The sequence below is a fragment of the Amphiprion ocellaris genome, chromosome 22 (genome assembly GCF_022539595.1).
Source record: "Amphiprion ocellaris isolate individual 3 ecotype Okinawa chromosome 22, ASM2253959v1, whole genome shotgun sequence".
NCBI lineage: Eukaryota > Metazoa > Chordata > Actinopteri > Pomacentridae > Amphiprion > Amphiprion ocellaris.
Window position 1 is genome coordinate 6,111,573 of NC_072787.1, and position 23,878 is coordinate 6,135,450.

Here is a 23,878-nt window from a genome sequence, read left to right on the forward strand (position 1 = left end):
GGGAAATACTATTTGATATTTTCACCATTTTTTGGCATTTTATAAACCAAACAACTAATCCTGTAATCAAGTAAATAATCAACAGATTGATCGACAATCAAAATAATAGTTGGTTTTACTGGTATTTGTTCCTACAATGACTGCAAACCTGAACTTAACTTCCTTTTTACCTGCAGGCCGGTGGTGATAACTGGCAGCTCTAACCCACCCACCAGCCAACCAGCGAGTCTGGCCTTTGTTTACCTGCCTCTCAGGTAGGGTGTGAGTAGGGGGCAGGGCCACCCACGAGGTAGGAGGGATGCCTGTGGAGGGCGGAAGCAGCAGCGGCTCTGCTTCGGCTGCTCGTCACCCCAAGCAGAAGCGCAAGGCTCACAGTTTATCTATCCGCCGCACCAACAGCACAGAGGAGAGGCAACCAGGCATCCTAAGAGGAGACATGCTGGAGGGACAGGTGAGGGACATATGCACACACTCATGCTTCTTCTCGCTCACACACAATCTCTGACAGCTGCAGACAAGCATTCTGGTTAAACTTGCAGACAAAGCACTTGTAAAGATATATATATATATATATCATATGTTGTTTCCATGCATTTGGAAAACATTAGAAAGGTTGTTCTTTGTTAATTAGCGTTTTGATTGTCATTCTGTTGTGCTGCGAGGCTGTTTTTGTCAGTCAAGAGAGTACAGTACTAGCCGGTTAAACGGCATTGCGTTTATTTTCTACCCGGTGTTGCAACATCTACTGCTCCATGCGACGATGTGTTTTTGAGAAGCGCTTTCTGCCCCCTGGGAATGGGTTGTTTTTTCCTCGATAGCTGCAGGATGTTACTTTGGTTGAAATCTTTTTATAGTTAAAAAGTTAATTTGATCCAGATTATCCAAGTTTGAACAATTGTCTGGGGTGGATGTGATTTTTTTTGTTACTGATTTCATTGTTTTAAAACAAAAGAACCTCTCTCCTGTGACTTTTTAAACCCACTGGTGCCATCAAGTTGGTGATTAACCTTCTCTAAACTAGCTTATTTAAATTGGTCCTACAGTTGATTGATTTCTTCTAGAAAGGGAGTTTTTTAGTGAGCAGCCATTTCCTGATGCCGACCAGTTGTAGTGTACTGTCACGCATCTTTGCTGCTAAGATGATAAAACTGTTTTTGTTTGATCAAGAACATCCTGGTTGTTAACTTTCGGGAGCTGGCTGAAGAGTGACCTTATCTGCAGTTATCTGTCAGATAAGATGAGCAATAGGTTTGTGAGTGATTTACATTCTATCACTATGTTTTAATTTTTTTTTTTTTTTTAGCATAGGAGTTCATAGATGGTGGACATTTAGGATTGGACAATGGTTAGTGCTGTTTAGCTTGGTGCTATATCTATTATCACTTTTAGTTTTAAACGGCTGATGTTCAATTTTTGTATTCAGTCCAGAAATGGATGCTTGATTTTACCAACATTGCTTCGCCCTAGTTTGTCCATTGAAGTCCTGCAGCTTTTACTTTCTATGCTGGACAATGTCCTTGAATTATCAGCCACTAAAACTAGAGCTCAGCTTGCACTGGCCTGTTGTCTCATCAAGTTTTAATATGGGCCGCTTGTCCAGGTCTGATTAGTCTTTTCAACAGTCCTTTCTGTCTATTGCCAAGACATGCTGGCTCTGTTTATGTACCCAGTCTACCCCCGACAGCACAAGTTCCACACACAGACAGCTTTATGAACCCATATATAACACAGGACGCATTTTCTCCTGCTCTTTTAATGCTGTCATTGCTGGCCAGAGTACGCTGCAGGTTTAAAGGCCGTAACTAAGCCGCTTTGAATTCATAAGGGCTGCCTGTTATTTGTTAATTGACATTTTTTTCTTTTACTAAGTATGTTGTCATGTGGAGCTGGCAGAATGGTCAGGTGACTCATGTCAATGTGACAAACTGTTGGTTTTGAACACGTGCCCCAGCAGAAAGAGTGACAGTCAAGCATTTGGTATCCTAGATGGCTACAGAACTAAGCAAGAGCTCCCAAACTGAGCTGTCAGATGCAGCTGTTTGACACTATTGTTTTCATGGCAGCTTTTACTTCTCTTTGTATGCTTGTCTGGTGGAGAATGGTGGTCAGCTGATAACTGGGTGCATCTAGAAGTTCACCATGGAGGTAAATCAGTTAAAATGTGGCGTTTGTTTAGTTGAACTCTTATTATTGTGAAGTTAATTGTTAGAAGTTTGTAGTTCTGTAGCTTAAAGTGTAGCTGCGTTTTGACTTTGAAGGCACTGGGCATCTGATTATGTCAGGCAAATACACAGTTTGTGCTTGACGAGAGATTTATGTGGGTTGTCTTCACTTTGATTAAGTGGTGTGTATTTAATGAATCACTGAAGCGTCTCTTTCAGGAGTGGTAGTAGAATTTACTGGACACCTGTTTGTCATTGTTTAGCTGTAGTGTTTCAACATATTAAAATGATAATGGTGTTTAAGTAACATTACATGAGATAGGATGATACCACACTTGAGGAGGATGTAGATTAACTCCTGCTTTCTACCTGTTTTTCATCCCATATGTCACCTTACCATGAAGTTTATTCAAGCATTGTTCCTCTTTCTGTCCGTTTGTCCAGGACTCCAAGCTGCCCCTTGCTTTGCGGAACAATCTTCTTGACCTGTTTGGCCAGATTGAACGCGAATTTGAAAATCTCTACATTGAAAACATTGAATGTGAGTACCTGATAGGAAGAGTTTACCAAATATATTTGGATTCCTGGGCACATAGCTCACTGTATTGATCTTTAGGTGTTGATTGACTAACAGAGCATAGGCAATATTTGGTCACTGACGCCCTGCCACTGTGCTAACATTACAGTACGCCGGGAAATCGACTCTCTGAACGAGCGTCTCACTGGAGATGGACAGACTGTCGAGGGAGGAGACCCCACCAAGGGAGCCCTGAAAACAAAAGGTCCAGTATTTCCTACAAAATCTGCTGGAGTTTTGCTAATTTCTAAGTCTTTTGTTCTCCCTAATACATTTAATAGATGTTTCTTCTTTGGAAATTAAAACTGAAAATACAGTTTGTCATTGCTTAAAATACAAGAGCATATGTCATCCTTTTGCAGCCGAAAAAATCAGATTCGAAGTTGGCATGCATAAGGATTTTAATTATTGTTCCACTTATTTACTATCTTTATGGCATAGTATTGTAAAACAGCAGTAAAAAGTGAGAGGATATTATGAGAGCATATTGGGAGTGGGAGTGTCTCACCACACACACATATACCTGCTCTAAAAATTTGCAATCAGCTGATTTAAATAAACAGCAGGCTCTGCAACAACTCCTACTGTTTTGATAAATTTGAACATATTTTCAGTGATTTCTTGCATCTGAGAGGGAGAAAAGTGGTGGGGTTTTCTTCTGAGCTCTCTCTTACTAATGTCAGGATAGTAGCTGTAAGCTGTATTTTACTAATGGCCTGTTTTTAGAATAGACTGAGAAGTGTAAGTGCAAGTTTATTTACATAGCACTCACCTTATTATACACAGGTTATTCAAAGTGCTTTACAGCCAAAAGGTACAGCAAATAAACACATGTAAAATATAAAATGAATAAAAGTACAGGCAAATTTAATAAAAGTATGTAAATTTGTAGAAGAAGTCAAAACTGGTACATTAATTTAAGAGCAGGGGAGAAAAGAAAAGTCTTTCGCTTAGGTTAAAAATAGCTACAGTTCTGGAGTATCTAACTTCCAAGGGGAGCCGATTCCAGCAGTGGACAGCATAATGGCTAAAACCATTTTACCATGTTTGGTTTGAACTCTGGACACTATTTCATGCAGCTCTGAGAGACCTACCAGCCTCACCAATGAGAAACCTACATAAAATAAGTTGGGCCTTAAATTCAGTTCTATATTTACCTTTACGTGGAGGCTGGTACTTTGTCAGTATTCTGGCTGCAACACTTTGAATGAATTGCAAATGTCTAATGGTGTTACTGGAGGCAGAAATGAGTGCATTAGTTCCCCCTACAAGAAATAAAAAGATAAGTTAGCTTTTCTAAACCCAGGCCACAACATTTCTCTTTTTATGCATTTTTAGGATGCCAGAATGAGGATTTAATTACAGCTTTTATGTGGCTGCTGAATTTTAGATCCTCGTCAATGATTACAACAAGATTCTTGATGTGGGTGTGGGTTTTTAGTGCCATAGACTCCAGGTAAACACTGAGCGCCAGCCTGCCTTTTTTATTGCCAAAACGTATAATTTCATTCTTATCTTTATTTAGTTAAAGGGAGTTCTGCTGCATCCCGTTGTTTACTTTGACTAGGCACAGATACAGAGTCTCCTGGACTGCTGTCATTAGATGAGAGTTGTAGACAGATCTGGATATCATCTTCATATGATAAGCAGCCCTGTAGTCTTGGAGGGTTTGAAAAAGATGAGGAATGTACAGGTTGAATAAGAGGGGCTCAAAAAGGAATTCTTATGGGATTCTGTACGTCATGGCGGTGCTTTCAGATTCATAATTAATTAGATTGACTACATGACCTTTGGCCTCTAAGTATGATTTGTGCTATCTGAGGACCAATCCTGATAGACAGACCCAAGTTTAATCCGTCTGGAAGTACTTCATGATCCACAATATCAAATTCTGCATTAAGTTCTAATAACACTAGGTGAATCAATATGCAGCCGACTGTCATTTAGAATCTTTATGAGAGCGGTTGCAGTGCTTCAATATGAGTAAAAATCTGATTGAAAGCTGTCAAGGTGTCATTTGTCTGCAAGAAATTATAGATTTGATTAAAAAGTACCTTATCAGTAATCTTATGAAGGGGAGATTTGAGATAGACCTTAAGGGGAATGGCAACTGCAGTTTTTATTGAAGCTTGAAAAATTTACAGTATGCAACAAATCCACTACTAAAAAACACTTAAAATGTTTGTTGGCAGAATATCTAATGTGCACATGGACAGTTTAAGCTGCTGTACTTATTCGAGAATGTTGTTATTTGCAGTAACGTCAGACATAAAAGCATTTTATGTCTGATGTTACTGCACGTTAAGGCCATAATGTCTCTGCTGGACTGAGTGGATATTTTCAATATTTTGAGGAGAAAAATCTTCACGCTCGTTGCATTTTTTGGCTGTCAAGAAGTCAGAGGCAAATGAAATCCATCAATGGCAAACAAAGCAGGAGTATTAATATTGATACAAGAGAATGGGACTGCCTAGCTCTGTATAACTCAAAGTTGCAGAGACAAAGTTTCTCTTTCTGGATGTCATAATCAATCTGAAGTTGACTTTTCTCCCTGTTTTAATTCTGTCTTGCTGCATTCTCTGATTCTTTTGATGTGCTACTGTCGGAGCTTTCTGTTTGTCTGAGATTATTATCATCTTAGCAGGTGCTAATTCATCAAAGACCCTGAGTGTTATGGAATTAAAATGATTATGAAGATGGTTTTCAGATCCTACGTTTGTGATTGATAAAGTAGATCAAGCAGATGGAGCCTTGATAAACATGCGCTGGTTCTCATTAATATACCTTTTTTGACGGTTTTCCATCTGATCTGAATAAGCAGTGAAATTTTCATTTCGAAAACAAAATGCAGAAGTGAACACTATTTACTGCAGGAAGGCCCTACTAGTAACAAAATCTAGTTTATTCCTAGTTTAGGAATTGCAGTGAATATCCATGCAAGTGAAGGCATGTCAACACAGAGTAGTTTAACTGATATTTATCTGACACTTAGTTTCAGGTTTCACCAGCTTAGTCAGAATTCATGTCATCAATCTACCCTTTCCTGTACCTGAGTAGGCTTTTACTGTTACAATGGAACTGTAGTAAAACTTCATCACTCAGTCCATCAGGAAACAGGGTTACAAACTGTGAATGATTATTACTTTGCCAAGGAACGCGGCGGAGTTATGTGCCAATTGCATACATTTGTCCTTCTGTGAATATGTCAATCTATTCATCTGTCCACAACATTACTCAAAAATGGACTAACAGATTTGGATGAAATTTTTAGGGAAGGTCAGAAATGACACAAGGACCACCTGATTAGATTTTGGTAGTGATGCAGCTTAAAGTCTGGATACACAGATTTGTTAAAGATTTCTGTGTCATTGCGAGATAGTGACACAGCGTCACCTTAACTATGACAACAAATGAACGCTATGTCAGCTGCCTGCATCAATTCCTGCCGCCTGCTACATATTTCAGTCACACAATTCGGTATCCGTACATAACGTACACATGCATAACACACTTCTGTGCTCACTGCAAGGTCATTTATTATTTATTTACTTAGTTTGTGGATAGATCTATATTACATGGCCAGATTCTATGTTGCCGTGATTTCTGATTACACAAACAGCCTTGGCGGAGTACTGCGCTCTCTGAGTGCTTTTCTTTTTACCTATTGTTGCACTCAGTTCGTGTCTGTGACTTTTTTTTTAAATGAGAGGGTTTTATATCAACATTATTTGCTGATTTTATGTATATTTTGGCCAGACTATATGTCATGGCTTCAATTCCTGTACAAAGAAATGGAATTTTGTGTGATATTATGTAAAGAAAAAAACATATATATACATAATGTGTAAGCACCTACATTTTCTAGAAACTAACATTTAGTCAGATTTTACTAGTTGGTTACATAACAGCCTCAGACTGGCTGTGTAACCCTGTTATGTTTTCAATAGATGTGTTTCAGTTGCCAACAACCAGCTTCATTTTAATTGCTGGATTTTTAAAATCGTATGTGTTGACTGGAAGACTTTGCAGTCTGACTTTTCATAGTACTTCAGTAAACGGGAAAAAAAACTGAATCAAACATTGTGTTGGATTCAGATTAGGCCTGATATGAAGCCCCAGCTGACAATAGCATCATCTAGGTAGTCTGGAGCAGTATGTTCCCATGGTAACTTAGACCAGACTTATATACTTTGAGTCAAGTCTCGTTTGCTGAAATAAGCTCACACATGCAGTGTTCAGTAGTCATTAGCAGTTTACAGACAGAGCTGACAGCTTATATATGTGCATATAATATATAAACACACAACAAGGCCATGCATTGTTGGCGTGTTTGCTGCTTAAAGTCTTGACAGTTTATTAGGCCGTTACTGCAGCAGTGAAACCAAACGGTTTAACACTTCACTTCATTCATTGTTCTTTGTCTCTCCATCATACAGCCAGTCACAGCACCAGTCAACTGTCACAGAAGCTGAAGACGACCTACAAAGCCTCTACCAGCAAGGTACCTGCCACCAGCTGTGATAGCCTGTTCAGTAGAGCTTGTAGACCTGTCATGTGTGTAAATATTTGAGCTTTTAGGATTGATGCCTGTCTGGGGAAACACAGTGTCAAAAGCCTCTGTGTTTCAGAATGAGTGGTCAGAAAGTTTATGATGTGTATAGTAAACAAATGAAATTGTGACCCAAAATCCTTGTTTATTTTTTACATTTTTGCCTGAATGATGCATTATTATAGCTATAGAGTTTAGTTAAAGAAAACTCTGTGTGATCTTAAACATTTACTACAAAATGACATCTCCCTTGACTTCTTCCTTTTTAATCTTTTGCCAATGTAGCGCTTGTACACTTTCCAGAGCAAAATAGGTGGACCTCGCAACTTCAGTGTGGCCACATGGGAGTTGTGGGGCGGAGATTCATGGGTAACTTCCTGAATGCTCTGTTTGTTGCTAAGCATCGTGGGGGACAGCTGTGGGCTGAGTCTCTTTTTAACTAGAGTCTGACCTTGACTCCTCGTCTCTTCTCTGCTCTGCACCCACACTGAAGTCATTTGGGTGAACGGCTGCATTTATACATGGTAGAAAATGGATTTATCTGTTACTTTAAACAATAAATGCCAAATGTCAAGCTGCTTTTCCCATATCACAGGACAAGTTAAGTCAAAAATTTGTACTCAAGATAGAACTAAAATTAACCAGTAACCAGTAAAAAGCTGGATACCTATTAAAGGAACAGTGCAAAATATTTTGGGAACTATGCTTAGACCCTTTCTTGTTGAGAATAACAAGGGAAGGTCAATACCATTCTCGTGTTTGTACTATGGCTGAGACTTTAATGTGTTAATTCCAATTAATTACAGAAAAAATAACGGGTTAAAAAAAGAGTGCATTTCATCGCACCTTTTTCAGTTTCCTAATTTGTTAAACACTATTAACACTGATGCACACTCCAGCGCAGTAGGTGGCGATAATGAACCTAAAGTCTGTTTGCCAGTTGTGAAGAAGATGCACAGGTAGCACTGAGTGAATCAGCGCAAACGTTGCAAACTTTCTCTTTTATTATTATGAAAACTGTTCAGCAAAAATTATTTCTGAAAGCGTTGGAGGCGAGAAATAAGCGGCTGAATCTGTCCTGATTTTAGTTCAACGATAGCTGGTTTAGACGTTTAACGAAAGTTTCTCGGGCACCCCTGTAGCTCAACAGGTTGAGCGGGCCACCCATAAACAAGGGTTATAGTCCCAACGCAGCGATCATGGGTTCGAGTCCAACCCGTAGCCATTTACTGCATGTCTTTCCCCCAGTCTTTTCCTGCTGTTTCCTGTGTCTCTCCACTGTGCACTACAATAAAGGCAAAAAGGCCAAAAAATGACTTAAGAAAGCCCCCTAAAACAATGAAAGTTTTGCGATGTGTCGGACCGACATTAGCTACGACAGTCCTGGTACCGGCAAACGGCCATCAATTAGCCATCCCATAATAGACCACTTTTCAAGACATTGAAAGTGCTTGAGTTTACAAAAAGTCTTAAAATATTGAATATAATCGCTATGATCTCACTTTGAGTTTGCAGTAATCTGTGAATGTAGTAGACAGAAGAAAAGTGCAGATAAATATAAATGAAACATTTTTGCTGTTTACGTTCATGTATGTCTATTCATTGGTTTAGTCATCAACCAAAATTTATTTGAAGTAAAAAAGTTTGTTTATTGTGTCAAATATTGCTATTTGACAAAAATGCGATTAATCTCGATTAAATAATTACAAAGCCTATAATGGATAATTTTTTAAAATCATGTCCCACCACTAGTTTGTACATTAGAAATGAATGTAATGCCAATAGCTGGTTTAGCTGAGCTTTGCACAAAGACTTGAAACAGCAGGAAACAGCCTGCCTGCCTTGGTCCACATCTAAGAAAATCCTCCCAGCAGCACCTGTTTTTCAGGAAGTTATGTGCCAGACTTTATCTTAGCCAAAACCTGTGACTTACTGGAGTTTCTGCTGATTTTTGGGTAAATTCTTCCAAACAACAAATGTCTGGTGCAGTAAGCCCCATAAAGCGGAGAACTGTTTTTAGACTGGTGTTTTACAGATTCAATATGTACATAAAACATGTTTTTTATGTGAGCTTTAGCAGATCTGGGGAGCAGACTCAGTTATATTTGACTAAACCAGGTTCTTTGTTTCCAGAACTTGTATTATGCTAAAGTAACTGGCTGCTTGAAATACAAACATGATTGTGGTATAGGTCTTTTTGTGCACCACCCGGCTAAAATGCAAATAGCTCATTTCCCAAAATATCTTTACTACTCCTTTAAATGCACCAGTGCAAATATTGAACAATGAAATGTTGACTTTCTCATTCCTATTCCGTTATCTTCCATTCTATGTAACATGTTGTCTTGGCATTGCCTTTTTAAAGCAAAGAAACAGTCAGAATGCAGCCAAAGCCTGAGCTGGATGAAGAGTGGGACATGATCCTCTTCTGCTTTAAATGTTAGAAAAAGAGGATACGCGAGATCAAGGGAGGACTCTTTAGATTAACCCCCTGACAGAACTAGCTGCTACATGATCTACAGCTAACATATCAAAAACTAATTTTGTAAAGACTGAAGGGACTTGAAACTAATGTTGTGCACTAACTACAGCCTCAGTGTACTACTTGGTTGACCTTGAATGGAATGGGCTGTTTTCTTGTTGCTCCCTGCTCATTGTGTTCTAATGACAGGAAACAAATACGATTGCATTGTAGTGTAATGTGAAAATAAACCGTCAGGACAGAATGAGAGTGTGTATTAACACAGTCTGACGTGTGTGAACCAGATGCTTCGCTGCTGCGTCTAATGACTACCAATGATCTGAGCTTATTGCTGTGGTCAGCCGTCTGCTTGCAGCAGCATGTAGAGTACAGGCTGTGAGCGCTGTGTGACAAGTCAAACTACAATTCACTTTATAGTTTGTTGATCTCAAAGCCTGCAGTGACCGAAGGCTGTGTGTAACCAGACCAGTGGATATTTTTAGAGGTGCACCACAGTGATGATCTTCCCTCCTATTTGACACATCAGCAGACTTGATATTAATACTTCAGCGACACGCAGTTTGGTGCAGTGTGACATTGCAAACCTTTTGGTTGACATAAAAACAGCGCTTGTTTACACAGATTATACATACGACTTTTACTGGCTAACATTCTAGGAGCCTGTATCATAAAGATTGTTCAAATTATGACATTGTCTTGACACAAGTAGAACTAAAAAGCACTCAGAGAGTGCAGTACTCCGCCAAGGCTGCTCAGTTTTTTCATTTTCAATGGCTGAAATCTTGAAGAAATTTGTGTACGTTATGTACGGATACCAAATCGCGTGACTTAAATGTGTAGCGGATGCTGGGAATTGATGGGACTCAGAAACACCCCCGCAATTTAATCAATTGTTCTTCTATGATTTCTGATGGATAAGTCCCAATAAATCCGTAATGGACGATTTGTAGTAGGATAACAATCATGTGATTGTCAGCAGGCAGCTATCATAGTGTTCACTTGTTGTCATAGTTACAGTGACACCGTGCCGCTATCTGGCAATGATACAGAAATCTGGAACAAATCCATGGATCTAGACTATAAGCTGCAAACTGCCAACATCTAATCAGGTGGTCCTTGTGTCATTTCTGACCTCTGATTTCATCAAAATCCATTTGTCCGTTTTTGAGTAATGTCGCTAACAGACAGACAGACAGACAGACAGACAGACAGACAGACAGACAGACAGACAGAGACAGACAGACAGACAGACGCCGATCGTCACATAACTCCACCACGTTCATTGGCAGAGTAATAAAATAAGAAGCTATAGAAACTGTGGAATTAATGCCCAAATATTCATTGTAGTGATGAAAATATTAATAAAAAATAATAATAAATAGGTGTCAGAATTATTAGAAACTGTAGGCCTTTTAATATTTGAACAATGTTCAAACATCTCGAGTGAGAGTCTCATGATGAAACACACCGTTATGAGCAAGATACACTGCAGGCTTCTGCTGCCAACACAGAAAGAGAGAGTACAGGTCATCTCTGCTCCAACAAACAAACGCCTGATAAGGAGTTAATTAACAATGTGCTCAATTATTAGCAACTGTAATTGGGCATGGAACATTCATTAGTTTGTGTGAGACTTTCTTTACGTTTGCTTAAAACCCAAAGAGGGTTATTCTATCTCTGATGTAATTTTCATGGAAAGAAAACTATTCTAATTGATCAAAATGTCTCAGTGTAGTTTTATTGACACTTTCATCGCTGTATTGAAACTTTTGTTCCCATCAGGATCCTGTAGGAATGAGTTCCTGAGCGATGTCATGCTGCCAACAGGTTTTGATCTGATTCTTTCAAGTTAACCTCCTGTGAAGCCATTTAGTTAGCAGCTAAAAGTGAAAATGGTTTTGAGACACCAATAAACTGGAGTTACCTATAAAGGTGGCTGCTATAACCCACCAGTCTCATTTTGTGATACAGGCCCTAGATCTAACATATCAAACTGTTATCTGGAAAGCTGTTTGTCACAAAGCAACGGCAAACTGTGTCATACCTGTTTTAAAACCTGTAAAATTAAAAGCTACTATTCACTGGTCTACAGTTTTTAGCCAGATTTCAGTTACATTGACATAATTACTGAACCCAAATTCTTCTCACTTGTAATAATAGTGCATATAGTCAGACACAAGTCCTGTAAGTTGAGACGTACATACTCTAGAATTTTTTTAAAGTATTGATCTTCATTCGGACAACTTTCTATCGATGCACCTACTCTTTCTTTCATTTTAGCAAAACTGTGTGCAGTTAGGTTTTGGTCCAGCAGCTGGATCAATACCCATCCCTCTCTGCTTCTTTTCCCTCCTTCACACCCACCTCTCCTCCCTCTCTGTTCAGATTGTGTCCAGTTTCAAAGCCACCACAGGCTCTCGGGCTTTGTGCCAGCTTCTCAAGGAGTACATGGGCCATCGGGACGGGATCTGGGACCTCAGTGTAACCCGAACTCAGCCAGTGGTCCTGGGCACCGCCTCGGCAGGTACACCAAGTCATTTCTACAGACTATATAAATCAGTCACTGTGGCTTTGTTGATACACAGCCACAATGAGACACTGTGGTTTTAAATATTAATAATTAGTAAAGACTAAAGGTGCTGCAAGCAATATTTCCATCATTATATCATTGTCAAATTAATTGTGATGCCTTGGTGCCATTAGCAAAAAATGAGAACATAGTTACGATGATTGATGGCTTCTGCTGTACGCTAGTAGTGTTGTAGTGCCAGTATATATCCAGACTAATTCTCTAGAAACATGATTTTCATTCTTTTTTTTTAAGAGCCTAAACTTGTTGAACCTGATTTAGCTCAACAATGTCCACAGGTTGTACCAAATCCTAAAAGGTTTGCCCACTATGCACATATATTATAATATGAAATCATTATAAAAATGTGAACAGCTACATATTATTTACTTCTGCTCTCCCTTAACAGACCACTCAGCTCTACTGTGGAGTATAGAGACTGGGAAATGTCTGCTGAGGTATGCCGGCCATGCAGGATCAGGTAATTCTACCTAAGAAATGTATATGTCTCCAGCTATTCAGAGATTTCAAACTGCATGAGTTAAAATTATATTCATCAAAGAAATTAAAGACTAGTCTGAAGGAACCTTAAATGATAAAATGACTATACGAAGCACCTTCTGTTAGGTCATATCTGTTTTTATATAACTGTCAACATTTGCTCACATGCCTTGTCAGATAACAGGAACACTTGATGTAACCTTGTTTCATTGTCGTTTTCTTTCCCGGTCACAGTCAACTCCATCAAGTTCCACCCCACAGAGCAGATGGCCCTTACAGGTATGTGTTTGAATCAATGTGTGTTTAATTTGCTTAATTGACTACATTTAATACAGCATCTGTATCAACAGGTTTGTTCTCCTCAGGACTGTTTCATCCATTTTCTGCTGCATCTGTTGTCTCCAGCAGCCATTTGTGTGTAGATGTAATTGTGTTGCGTTTCTGTTGATGTGTACTTGCACATGCTTTCACAGCCTCCGGGGACCAGACGGCTCACATCTGGCGCTACATGGTGCAGCTTCCTGCCCCGCAGCCACCACCAGATGTCAGTGTGAGTAGCTTGGACTGTTTCTCTTCACAGGGTTTTTACAACCTGCTAAAAAGGATTTATCACATTTGCCAAAGAGGTCACTTTATTCTCCATAATTAATGAATCACACCAGAATGAGATCATCGCCGTGTGCTGACTCAACTATTGGTTGTTCTTCCACAGGCTCCATGTGATGATGACCAGGACTCATCAGACAGAGAGGAAGGCGAGGTGGACGGCGAGGGCCCATGCGAGGTCCCCACAGTCCGGGTTGCTACAGCAACCCTGAAGAGCCACCAGGGCGTGGTGATCGCAGCTGATTGGTTGGTGGGAGGCCGACAGGTGGTGACAGCTTCCTGGGATCGTGCAGCAAACCTGTATGAAGTGGAGACGTCTGAACTGGTTCACACGCTCACTGGTATGTAAAGTGGCTCATAGTTATGTCATAATATTGCACATTATGTTGCTTTCATGTCATTTAGTTCGTCCAGCAGTATGAGGTCAGGGTACAGGTCGGTCCAAATTAATACCCAAGAAAGCAAACAAGTTTCAACTCACCCAAATATGTGAAGTTTTTAGGTTTCTGAAAAGACATGAAAGTAGTTTTTGTCGGGAATGCCTCAAGCATAAAGTTTTACTGCTTAACAGGCCTATTTGACCTCTTAAGAACAAGAAACTGAACTTAAATGGAAGACAAAATGGGCCGTTTTTTGTCGCTGTTAATTTCATGGAGCGGTTGTGGGCAAAATTGGCTCTTGTTTTGTCATTCCTAAAGTCCACAGTGAAAAAAAACTGTTTAATCTCCTTAATGTGAGTCTACAAATTGGAATAAATATAATCCAAGAAAACTACTGATGCGAGTCTCATATTGCAAAGCTAAATATGAAGGCACAGCTCAGCACAAAGACTAAAAACGGGGGACCAACTTGTATGTTAGGTTCTCTACAGCTTATTACTTAACATTTTATATTTTGTGCGTTTCAGCAAGTAGTGTCCATGACGTGTATACTACTTTCTGGTACCAATCCCACAATGCTATGCGCTGCATTTTATAGATGAGAAAATTACTGATGTGCGTCACTATAGCGATCAGCAATGACACAAAAACATGATGGTTAGCAAGCAAGTGTTGGAAATCAATTTTCTGCCCAGAATTGAGTAAACTATTAAGTGTTTATTGTATAGAGAGTAGTGGATGAGTGATAAAAGGGGTGATTTTGGACACAGAAACCTTAGAAGACCAACAGTTTGGCTTCTGGCAAACTCTTTGGTTTAAGCATATAGATATAAGCTGGGCACCACTCTCTTACAAAATGTCGAACTGTTCCTTTAACAGGTTTTGACAAATTTGTGGAACAAAACCTGCTGCCTGTTTGGCAGTCTGACTCACAAGATGTAGGCTGGGAGTATAAACCTGCCATTGGCTGCATATGTCATGCACTTTGTCCTCCCATTCCACTATCTACTTGTTACTATTTTCAAATCCCCTTCAGTAAAGGAAACAACAACAACAACCGCTGAGCAACAACCTACGCGCTGAAAATGTCAGTAAAGCAGTTTTGCAAGTTATTTTTGGTGAATTATCCATTTTAATGACAATATTTGCCTCCCTGCATGCAAATGTTTCACCAAAACACTTCCCCTGTCATGACATCCTACTTTGTGCTTCGTCGCTGTATAAACAGTTTTCCCCTATGAAGATCATTTAATAATACATGTGGAAACAGTGGAATATTGTGTTACTATGTGTCTGTGTGTAGGTCATGACCAGGAGCTGACCCACTGCTGCACCCACCCCACCCAGCGCCTGGTGGTCACCTCATCTAGAGACACTACCTTCAGACTGTGGGACTTCAGAGACCCGTCCATCCACTCTGTCAACGTCTTCCAGGGACACACTGAGTGAGTATCTCTCACAACACACACACTGTCCCTTCCTGGTTGAGATGTCACTAATTGACACCTAAATGTTTCATGTGATGGATAGTTGGCGCAGTCTTTGTTTTGCCCACAGGGTGGTGCTGTAACATCTCCTTGTTCTGTGAATCCCTCCAGCACTTTCTGCTTTTTTCCCTCCCTTTTTCCTTTTACATTAATTTACAGACCCTATTGCTCTAAGCCAAATCCTCCACTTGCCTCTCATTCATTACTGAGCACTTCTCCTCACTTCGACAGTTTGCTTCTCTTTCTCTTCTCTCTGCCTCTTCCTACCTCTCTTTCTGCCTCGCTCTCCTGTTCATTTATCTGTCCGTTTCTGCGTTAATCCCCCACTCTGTGTAATTTGGCACTTTGCTCGCTGTTAACACTCAATTGCAGCCGCTCATTTCAAAACGATGACTGTCAGGCTTGTCTGTGGCTTTCAATGGCAGCGCTCTTTAAAAGGCGTAAGTAGAGTGAGTGTGTGTGTTTACGTGCACGTCTACATGTGTGTGCTGGCTGGCTGGTTCTCTCTGGCAGCCTTTGATTGCAAGTGTGGGGATTACGGAGAGCTCATTATGTACGACCCCAACATGTATAATTCCTGCAGATCCCACTCTAATTCTCTCCCATAGACAATTGCTGTAATGGGATTAAGCGCCAGTGTTTCACAGTTAGCAACAGCCCTCCTCGTTTCATTTCCTCTCCTCCCCTCTATCCTTACTTCCTTCCCATATGTCCGCTTCTATCCTTGCCTGTTGTGCATTTAAAGCAACAAACCTGAAGGCAAATGTAGTGATTGCCCAGAGCTCTGCTGTTTATGGAGGAAGGCAGTTTAGATAAAGACCGAAAACTTGTTGAAGCTGTTTACTGTTTAGGAGTGGTATTATTGAGTAATAATTAACTTAGCACTTAATTAATTGACTAGTTTACAAACATCAGTAAATGCACAAAAATGCCCATTACAAAGTTAAACAGCCCCAGGTTACCTCCTTCAATGTCATGTTTTGTGGAGCTAACAGTTCAAAAGATGTCAGTCAAAAACTAGTTCACCAGTTAGTTTGCAGGTCATTTTTCCATCTTTCTGCAGCTAAATATTGTTGGACTCTAGTTATGTCTTTCTTTATCAAAGATGCACAGCGACTTATTTTGTAAGTAAATTTGGTTCTCAAAATGTTTCTCACAGTCTAAAGAAACATCTTCTGATGTCTTCTTTTGCTCCACCAAAAGTGAAAACCAAAGATAAATGTTTTTTTTTGGTTTAGAAGATGAAGAAAACCAACAAAGTAAAGGTCAACCGATTGTTGGCCTGAGTGATTATCGGATTAAATATTCACTCTTTTTTAATTGATCTGTGTTGTTATTTCTTTTGAACTGATTCCTAATAAGGCTGCACAGCGGCTCAGTGGTTAGCACTGATGCCTTGCAGCTAGAAGATCCCTGGTTCGTGTTCTGGGATCTTTCTGTGTGGACTTTGCGTGTTCTCCCTGTGCATGCGTGGGTTTTCTCCAGGTTCTCCAGCTTTCTCCCACAGTCCAGAAACATGTTGAGGTTAATTAGTAATTCTAAATTGTCCGTAGGTGTGAGTGTGATTGTTTCTCTATGTAGCCCTAAAAAATTTAAGAAAAGCGTTACTTTTGCCTCTCTCTGTCTGTCTGACTGGTTACATGTCATTAGTTGTAGACAACCAACACTGAAGCATAAATGCTGAACATTTCTCTTTCAAGCAAACACGTGAAACATAAACCATTGAAGGCGTTTCAACAGAGTTTGATTTTGGATTTTGTGTTATTCTAAACTGTATCCCCAATATTAAAATTTTTACTGCAGATATCAGTTATCAGTCTCCTTCATTACTAATAATTCATTCATATCAGATTTGGCCCTGATACAACTATATTGGTTGACCCCTTCCACAAATATTCACATTTTGAATCCAAGGAGAAGCCAGTAAAAACAAAAGACGATCAGCTGTCAAAATAGCTGCAAATGAATGTTTTATGAAGGAATTATTTTAATTGATCAACTAATCATCTCATTTCTGTCTGAGAAGAGAGTAAAAGGTCACATCAGCACTCAGACTAAACACTTTAACACTTTTTCCACTTTCCTTACTTTACCTGTGAATGTTTTTGGTTTTAATCATGTCCTACAACAACCGTGCATTGCCATTTGTCTTGCTAATTTCCCGGATTCTCCAGCCTAGCGTGTGTGGCATAAATGGCATAATCTCCCTATAGTGGCAACAGCAGAGGAGAGGACAGTGTGAATGGTTTAATAGGCAGAAGAAGTTGAGAGCTAGAGGGGAGACAGCCTCTCGTTTCCACCGTCTTCAGCGGCAATTACAGCTAACACTCCCTGACAGCGAACCTCGGCAGCTAAAAGTGCAGCATACACCCTCCATCCCACCACCCCGCTGTAATTGCAGTGTAATGACAACTGCGCACGAGCTAAGAAAACGGCCGAGAGCAAACGAGAAATGACAGCGAGCTTGCTCTACAAACAGAACGCCATGTCACGTTTGCCTCTCCTGCCATCGACGGCTTTCGGAGACATTCGATTGCGGTTTGATAGAAATGCAGGTTTGTGTGTCTGTGACGGGGGCTTTGGGGGGGCGTCTGCATGCAGATGTGACATCGTCTCTGGAGGAATACACCAGCACTTACCAGGTTCTCAGAGACTGTCGGGTTTGCAGCAGCACAGAAAAAATAAGAGTGCTCTTAAACCTCTTAGTCGTCTGTACCTGAATTGTTTCATTTACATTTTAGGCATTTGGCTTACACTCTCATCCACTTATAGTGAGTGCGTTTCAAGATTCTGTGAGATTTTCATACATTTAAACATCAGTCATTAAAAGCAGTTGCTTGGATCAAAGTCTCAGTGCCAGAAGAAATACTGCAGCAGATTTACGTATAGTAAAAGAAGTGACGGTAAGTGAAAAATTAACAACCTTAACCTCAACCTTGTGCTAATTTTGGTCATTTCCTTTTTTCGCTTTTACATTTGTGTTAATTGTTAGTTGTGTTTCTTTAAATTACAGTCATTCTATTAGGTCATGCCATGCTAACTCACCTAACCCTCAGGGTTCATTCAATTTTCATTAAGTTCAAAGAATCCAATCCAATCCAATCCAACTTTATTAATATAGCACTTTAAACAAACACAATTGAAACAAAGTGCTGTACATCCAGAAGAAGGCAATGCAATACAATAAAAACAGTAAAACAAATAAAATTAGAACAACAAAATCCCAAAGCTTCTTTCCAAATACGGTTTTAGAATTTTTGAAGTTTGACTCTCAGAGCTTAATGTCATTATTCTTGTGATTCCTTCCTCACTGGACTGGCATGAAATTTGTCCTGAACATTCACGAAACCCGCCAAAAAAAGAAAGAATTTTCTACCTGAATAAAGAATCTTCAATTTTCAAAAATTTATATATCCACTAGTTTTCCTGTTTTGCAATCAAATTTTGATTCTATGTTGTATTAATACAGTTCTGTCATATCTAGAAGTTATAAAAGAATAACTGCATAAAAGAATTGACTGCCATAAATCTTCAGCAACAACTTTTTAGCAGCAAGGTGAGTTGGCATGTAATGACCCTATTTTCTTTTTTCTTTTTAGGTATTTTTCAATGATTATTTTGACAGCGGATTTATCCAAGCCTATAGTTTTACAATTTATGTGAAGCTACTACAGAGCTTTAGCAGTCCGAGTCAAATCAAGTTAATACCACCTGAAATTTTTGATTGATTGATTGATTGATTGATTGATTGATTGATTGATTGATTGATTGATTGATTGATTGATTGATTGATTGAGTGATCTTAACTCACAGAAAAAGTTAAATATGTATTTATAGATTTCTCTCAGTATGCATCAGTCCATCATTCCCTCTGTTTACAGTAAGCAGCTTCCAATCAGAGTAATACTAAAAATCAAAGTGACAGTAGTTTTAGCATTCTTTCGTAAAGTCACATATTTTGATATGAAAGATCCCTCAGTCTGGGCAGTGCCTTTCTTTAAACCTCTTTATCTGATATTTGTCTGTAAAACACATCAGTGAACATTAGTGAACTCAATTTAGAGATAAAATTAAATCACTGGAATATCACAATCTCCAACACAAAACCTAATTGAAACGCTTTTTTAAATGTAGGTTTTACAGACAGACAGAGAGGCAGCTGTATCAGAGCCAAAGTAGTGCATTTTAAAAGTTGTTATTTTTTTCTTGGAAGTCACTTAAAAAATAGCAACCATATTGATTGGAAAATTGCTGAATTTCAGAATCAATAACGAGCCAGGTCGATGATCTGTTGACACCTAATTAACATTAAGCCATGTGGAATGCTGTTCTACGGAAATGAACTATGGATTTGATAATTCCAGACTATTTTGAGAATGATTTTTATTTGAACATTGGGTTGAAGCAATTAAGTGTTAAAATGACTGAAAGAGCTGATTTCTTAGAAAATACCGTGGGAGAAATAAAATAGTGCTTCTTTATAAAGGCTACAGTTACAGGTGTGTGATTGGTTTTGGTTGACACACTGTGACAATCTTTCTACTACAACCTACATGTTAATTGTTACTTGAAACCGTTCTTTTGGAGAAGAAAATGTAGAAACATGACAAGCGGAGGAAGGATGTCTCCCTCTGTAATGCTTCATCTCTCAGGTGTTGTTGAAATCTCACCACTGCTGGCCTCTTGGGTGCCACCTTTTTGCAGCTAAGGGACCTTTGGGCTTCACTGTTAGGGAGGCGTTCAACTCACCTTAACCTCTGAGTGCAGAGAGCTCCCATGATTCCTCCTGTACGTCCCTCTCTCTGCCTCTCCAGCTCCCCAAGTCTCCAGTCGCACCCGGTCTTGACCTTGGCTGTCAGAGACACTGCAGAGCATTAAGTACCTCTGAATACTTCCCTCCCTCCTCACACCCATTCTAAAAACCCTTTAACCTTAATCAACCTTTTAATCAATTACCTTGTCTGATTATTCTCCCACACACCTCCCACCCAGCACCCCCCTCTTCCTTTCCCTCCTGCTATCTCTCTCTGCACCTCTTGTATTCCCAGGTGGGCTGTACCCTGCAATGTCAGAAGGTGCCTGTAACGATACAGCAGTTTCCTTGAGCTCCGGCCTCTCTAATAGGACAAAGTTTAGTCCGCTAATTAGGCCTTAATGCCGTGTCAATTTGAATTAAGGGAGAAGCCAGTTTTAGCTAGAAATAGTAGATGTAGCACCCAAGACTGTGCTGTCTGTGTGTGTGTGTGTGTGAAGAGACATTACACAACGCTAATCTCAATCAAGAATCAGAAATCCCATGCAGCTTTTTTTTAAAGCTTCGTTCCATGAATGAACAGGGGAAACAGTAGCGAGCGACTGACATATAGTCATAGACTGGAAATATTGAAGGTCTTTTAAATGAATGGCTAGGCCTGACCTCAGCAGCGTGAGCAGCAGTGCATCACGGCTGGTTAGATAAAGAACATGGAGGATGGGGATGCTGCTGGCATATAAAGAACATTGCTGCTTCAAATGTGCTCAGAATAGCTATCAACATGATGCATCTGATCAAGTAATACTTGCATTAAATGATAAATATATAAAGTAGGGCTGGAACTTTTTAGCATTAATTTTGATTAATTAATTACAGAAAAAATAACGCGTTAAAAAAATGTAATCACACCTTTCTCAGTTCCTTAATTTCTGGCACACCGGTAACACTGATGAACACTCCAGCCCAGTAGGTGGCAGTAATGAACCTAAAGTCTGTCTGCCAGCCGTGAAGAAGATACACAGGTAGCACTGAGTGAATCAGTGCAGTAACGGATTAACGCGGCGGCTCGTTCGCAAACTTTCTTTTATTATGAAAAATGCTCAGCAAAAAGTGTTTCTGAAAGCATTTGAGGCGAGAAATAAGCTGCGAGAATCTGTCCTGGTTTTAGTTAGTTTGCAGTAATCTGTGAATGTAGCAGACATGAAAAATGCAGATACATAGAAATGAAAAAAACATTTTTGTTGTTTAAGTTCACGGATGTCTATTCATTGATTCATCAACTAAAATTTATTTGAATTGAAAAACTTTGCTTATTGTGTCAAATATTGCTATTTGACAAAAATGCGGTTAATCACGATTAATTAATTACAAAGCCTGTAATTAATTAAATTAGTTTTCTTGAATCACATCCCACCACAAATATAAAGTGTAAAAATTGGAGTATTTTTTTAGGTGAACAATTTCAAATCTGCTCAATCTTTGATCACACCTCACATCAAAGATAGATGTGACCAGAGTTGTGCTCTTCCCTGCAGCTGTATATTAAGGTTTGTGCACCCATGGGCGGCTTAAAGGTGCCTGTAGTTGAGTGTTACCTCAAGGTTTGAGTCCATCACAGGCCTAATGAGTTTGCAAAGTTCTGACTGTAAGACTATGGATTCTCTTTACTTTACATCCCATAATTAATGTTCCGTTTAAGTTAATATTTAATGTATGTTTGCTGCATTAATTGTTTTTACCTTTTTTCCCCTCAAAAATGAACAAATTGTGATTTGGGAGTGTAATGTCTCATTGACACTTCATGACGGAGGTTTGTGCAGTAACAATCTATGGCTTCAACCACGACTCAGAAACTGTAGCCAAACTGTAATGATAGCTACATGGTGCTGTCTGATGTACCAAAGCAGAAGACAGATTTGTAATTGTCCCTTTTTCTCTCAGTACCGACTCAATTCTGCACAGTATTGTAGCCTATGTACTCCATGGAGTCACTGTCATGATCAAAGTGACACGTAGCAACATACAATCACGAAAGAGCTGGAAGGTCACAGACACGCTGCTGGACTGCTGCCTGCAGTATTACATTACATTATACATAACTACAGATGTAATTTTCAACCCAAATGTCTGGTCTAACCTGGGAGTTTAATGTCAGTGTAGCTGAGAAAATGAACTGTCCTGCAACAGACTCAGCTGCTGCAATTACATGAGATAAAGTTTAGATTGTCAAAACTGCAGTGTTTTCTGATAAACAATATTAAAATGCTTGTTGTTGATATCCAATAAAAGAACAGCTATATACAAAGTATGCATTTAGCCTTCTAGGAATTCTGTTGAATCAAAATTGTTAACGTAATTCTCATATCAAGAATTTGACCAGGCCTGTAGACATTAAACATTAACATACACCATTGTTAAAAAGTTTGGGGTCATCCAGACAATTTCATGTTTTCCATGAAAACACAATGTGAAAGAAAGAAAATGTAGCCTGAAGTGTTCGTCCACCACTCCAGGAAAAAAAGAAGCAAAAGATTGTTACAAAGAAATCAGTGTATAGTTGGAGAGGGAGGTGGCTCAGATCTGTAGAGATTTGCACTACCATTCACAAGTTTGGGGTCATCCAGGCAATTCCATGTTTTCCATGAAAACTCACACTTTTATTCATGTGCTAATATAACTGCTCAAGGGTTTTCTAATCATCAATTAGCCTTTCAACACCATTAGCTAACACAATGTAGCATTAGAACACAGGAGTGATGGTTGCTGGAAATGTTCCTCTGTACCTCTATGGAGATATTCCATTCAAAATCAGCCATTTCCAGCTAGAATAGTCATTTACCACATTAACAATGTCTACACTGTATTTCTGATTAATTTAATGTTATTTTCATTGAATAAAAAACTGCTTTCCTTTAAAAATTAAGGACATTTCTAAGTGACTCCAAACTTTTAAACGGTAATGTATATGCTAGTGCAGTGAGGTAAAAGTAATGGATAAATGGTTGTGTATTTGTTACAAGTAAAAACTAGCTATATACTGCTATGATTAATAACGTCATGTGACATCCAGTTTACAGGAATATGTTTGAGTGCTATCAGTGAAGGGACACTTGATATCTTTCATTCAAAGGTACATATCGTCATATTTTTCAACTCTACCATGCCCGTTATTTTTTCTCTCTCAATTAATCTTCATCACATTCTTCAAGTGGCTTGTCTTTGTATATAGCATTAGGTTATTGAACATGATGAACTGCTAACAGAATGCACGAGACGAACGGTTAATAGGGAGACAGCGAAGTGGAAATCGTCTTTCCCAGCATCGCGACACCTCAGACATGTTCAGGGGTGTGAACATTTTGAAGCCATTTTTTAACCCATCACGTTGTCCTGACAGCTACACCTGTGTGACAAATGCTCAGCACTGTGACAGATCCCACCAGCATTTTTGTTTTCTGAGGGGAAGGTGATACCTTATAATGTCTTAAAAGGGAAAGTCACTTTCTAAATCAAGAAAACCTGGCAGTGTTAGCTTCCAGATGTACCTGAAACATTCTCTTTGTCATCCGTTCTGACATATCACTGTGACACATCTGTCTCCTCTTCTAGGTGTATGTGAAACAATAGCACTGTCTTTGAAAGAGGTGACTACACTGGATAGAAATAAGTTTTCTATTTCTTTCTTCTCCGAAAATCCAAGATAAATATACATTTTATTATCTATAATATAAACTGTTCCAACAGATCAGATGTGTTAAAGCTCTACACATACTTGTAGAAATTATTCACTACAGCAATTACTGTGCTTTAAA

At 39.2% G+C, this 23,878-nt stretch overlaps 1 protein-coding gene across 3 annotated transcripts in view; it reads left to right on the forward strand.

Annotated features, from left to right (window-relative positions):
- Positions 1-23,878, forward strand: part of LOC111565255 (WD repeat-containing protein 37-like) — a 32,542-nt gene that overhangs the window by 2,913 nt on the left and 5,751 nt on the right. For 2 of the 3 annotated variants that reach the window (XM_023265301.3, XM_023265293.3), the window contains exons 2-12: positions 177-451; positions 2,607-2,703; positions 2,849-2,944; positions 7,176-7,240; positions 7,574-7,657; positions 12,156-12,294; positions 12,749-12,820; positions 13,075-13,119; positions 13,314-13,390; positions 13,553-13,787; positions 15,130-15,271. In XM_023265301.3, coding sequence (XP_023121069.1) covers positions 299-451; positions 2,607-2,703; positions 2,849-2,944; positions 7,176-7,240; positions 7,574-7,657; positions 12,156-12,294; positions 12,749-12,820; positions 13,075-13,119; positions 13,314-13,390; positions 13,553-13,787; positions 15,130-15,271 — 1,205 coding nt within the window. In that variant the 5' untranslated portion in view covers positions 177-298. The remainder of the gene's footprint in view (positions 1-176; positions 452-2,606; positions 2,704-2,848; positions 2,945-7,175; positions 7,241-7,573; positions 7,658-12,155; positions 12,295-12,748; positions 12,821-13,074; positions 13,120-13,313; positions 13,391-13,552; positions 13,788-15,129; positions 15,272-23,878) is intronic. The other variant, XM_023265316.3, reaches the window with a different exon arrangement.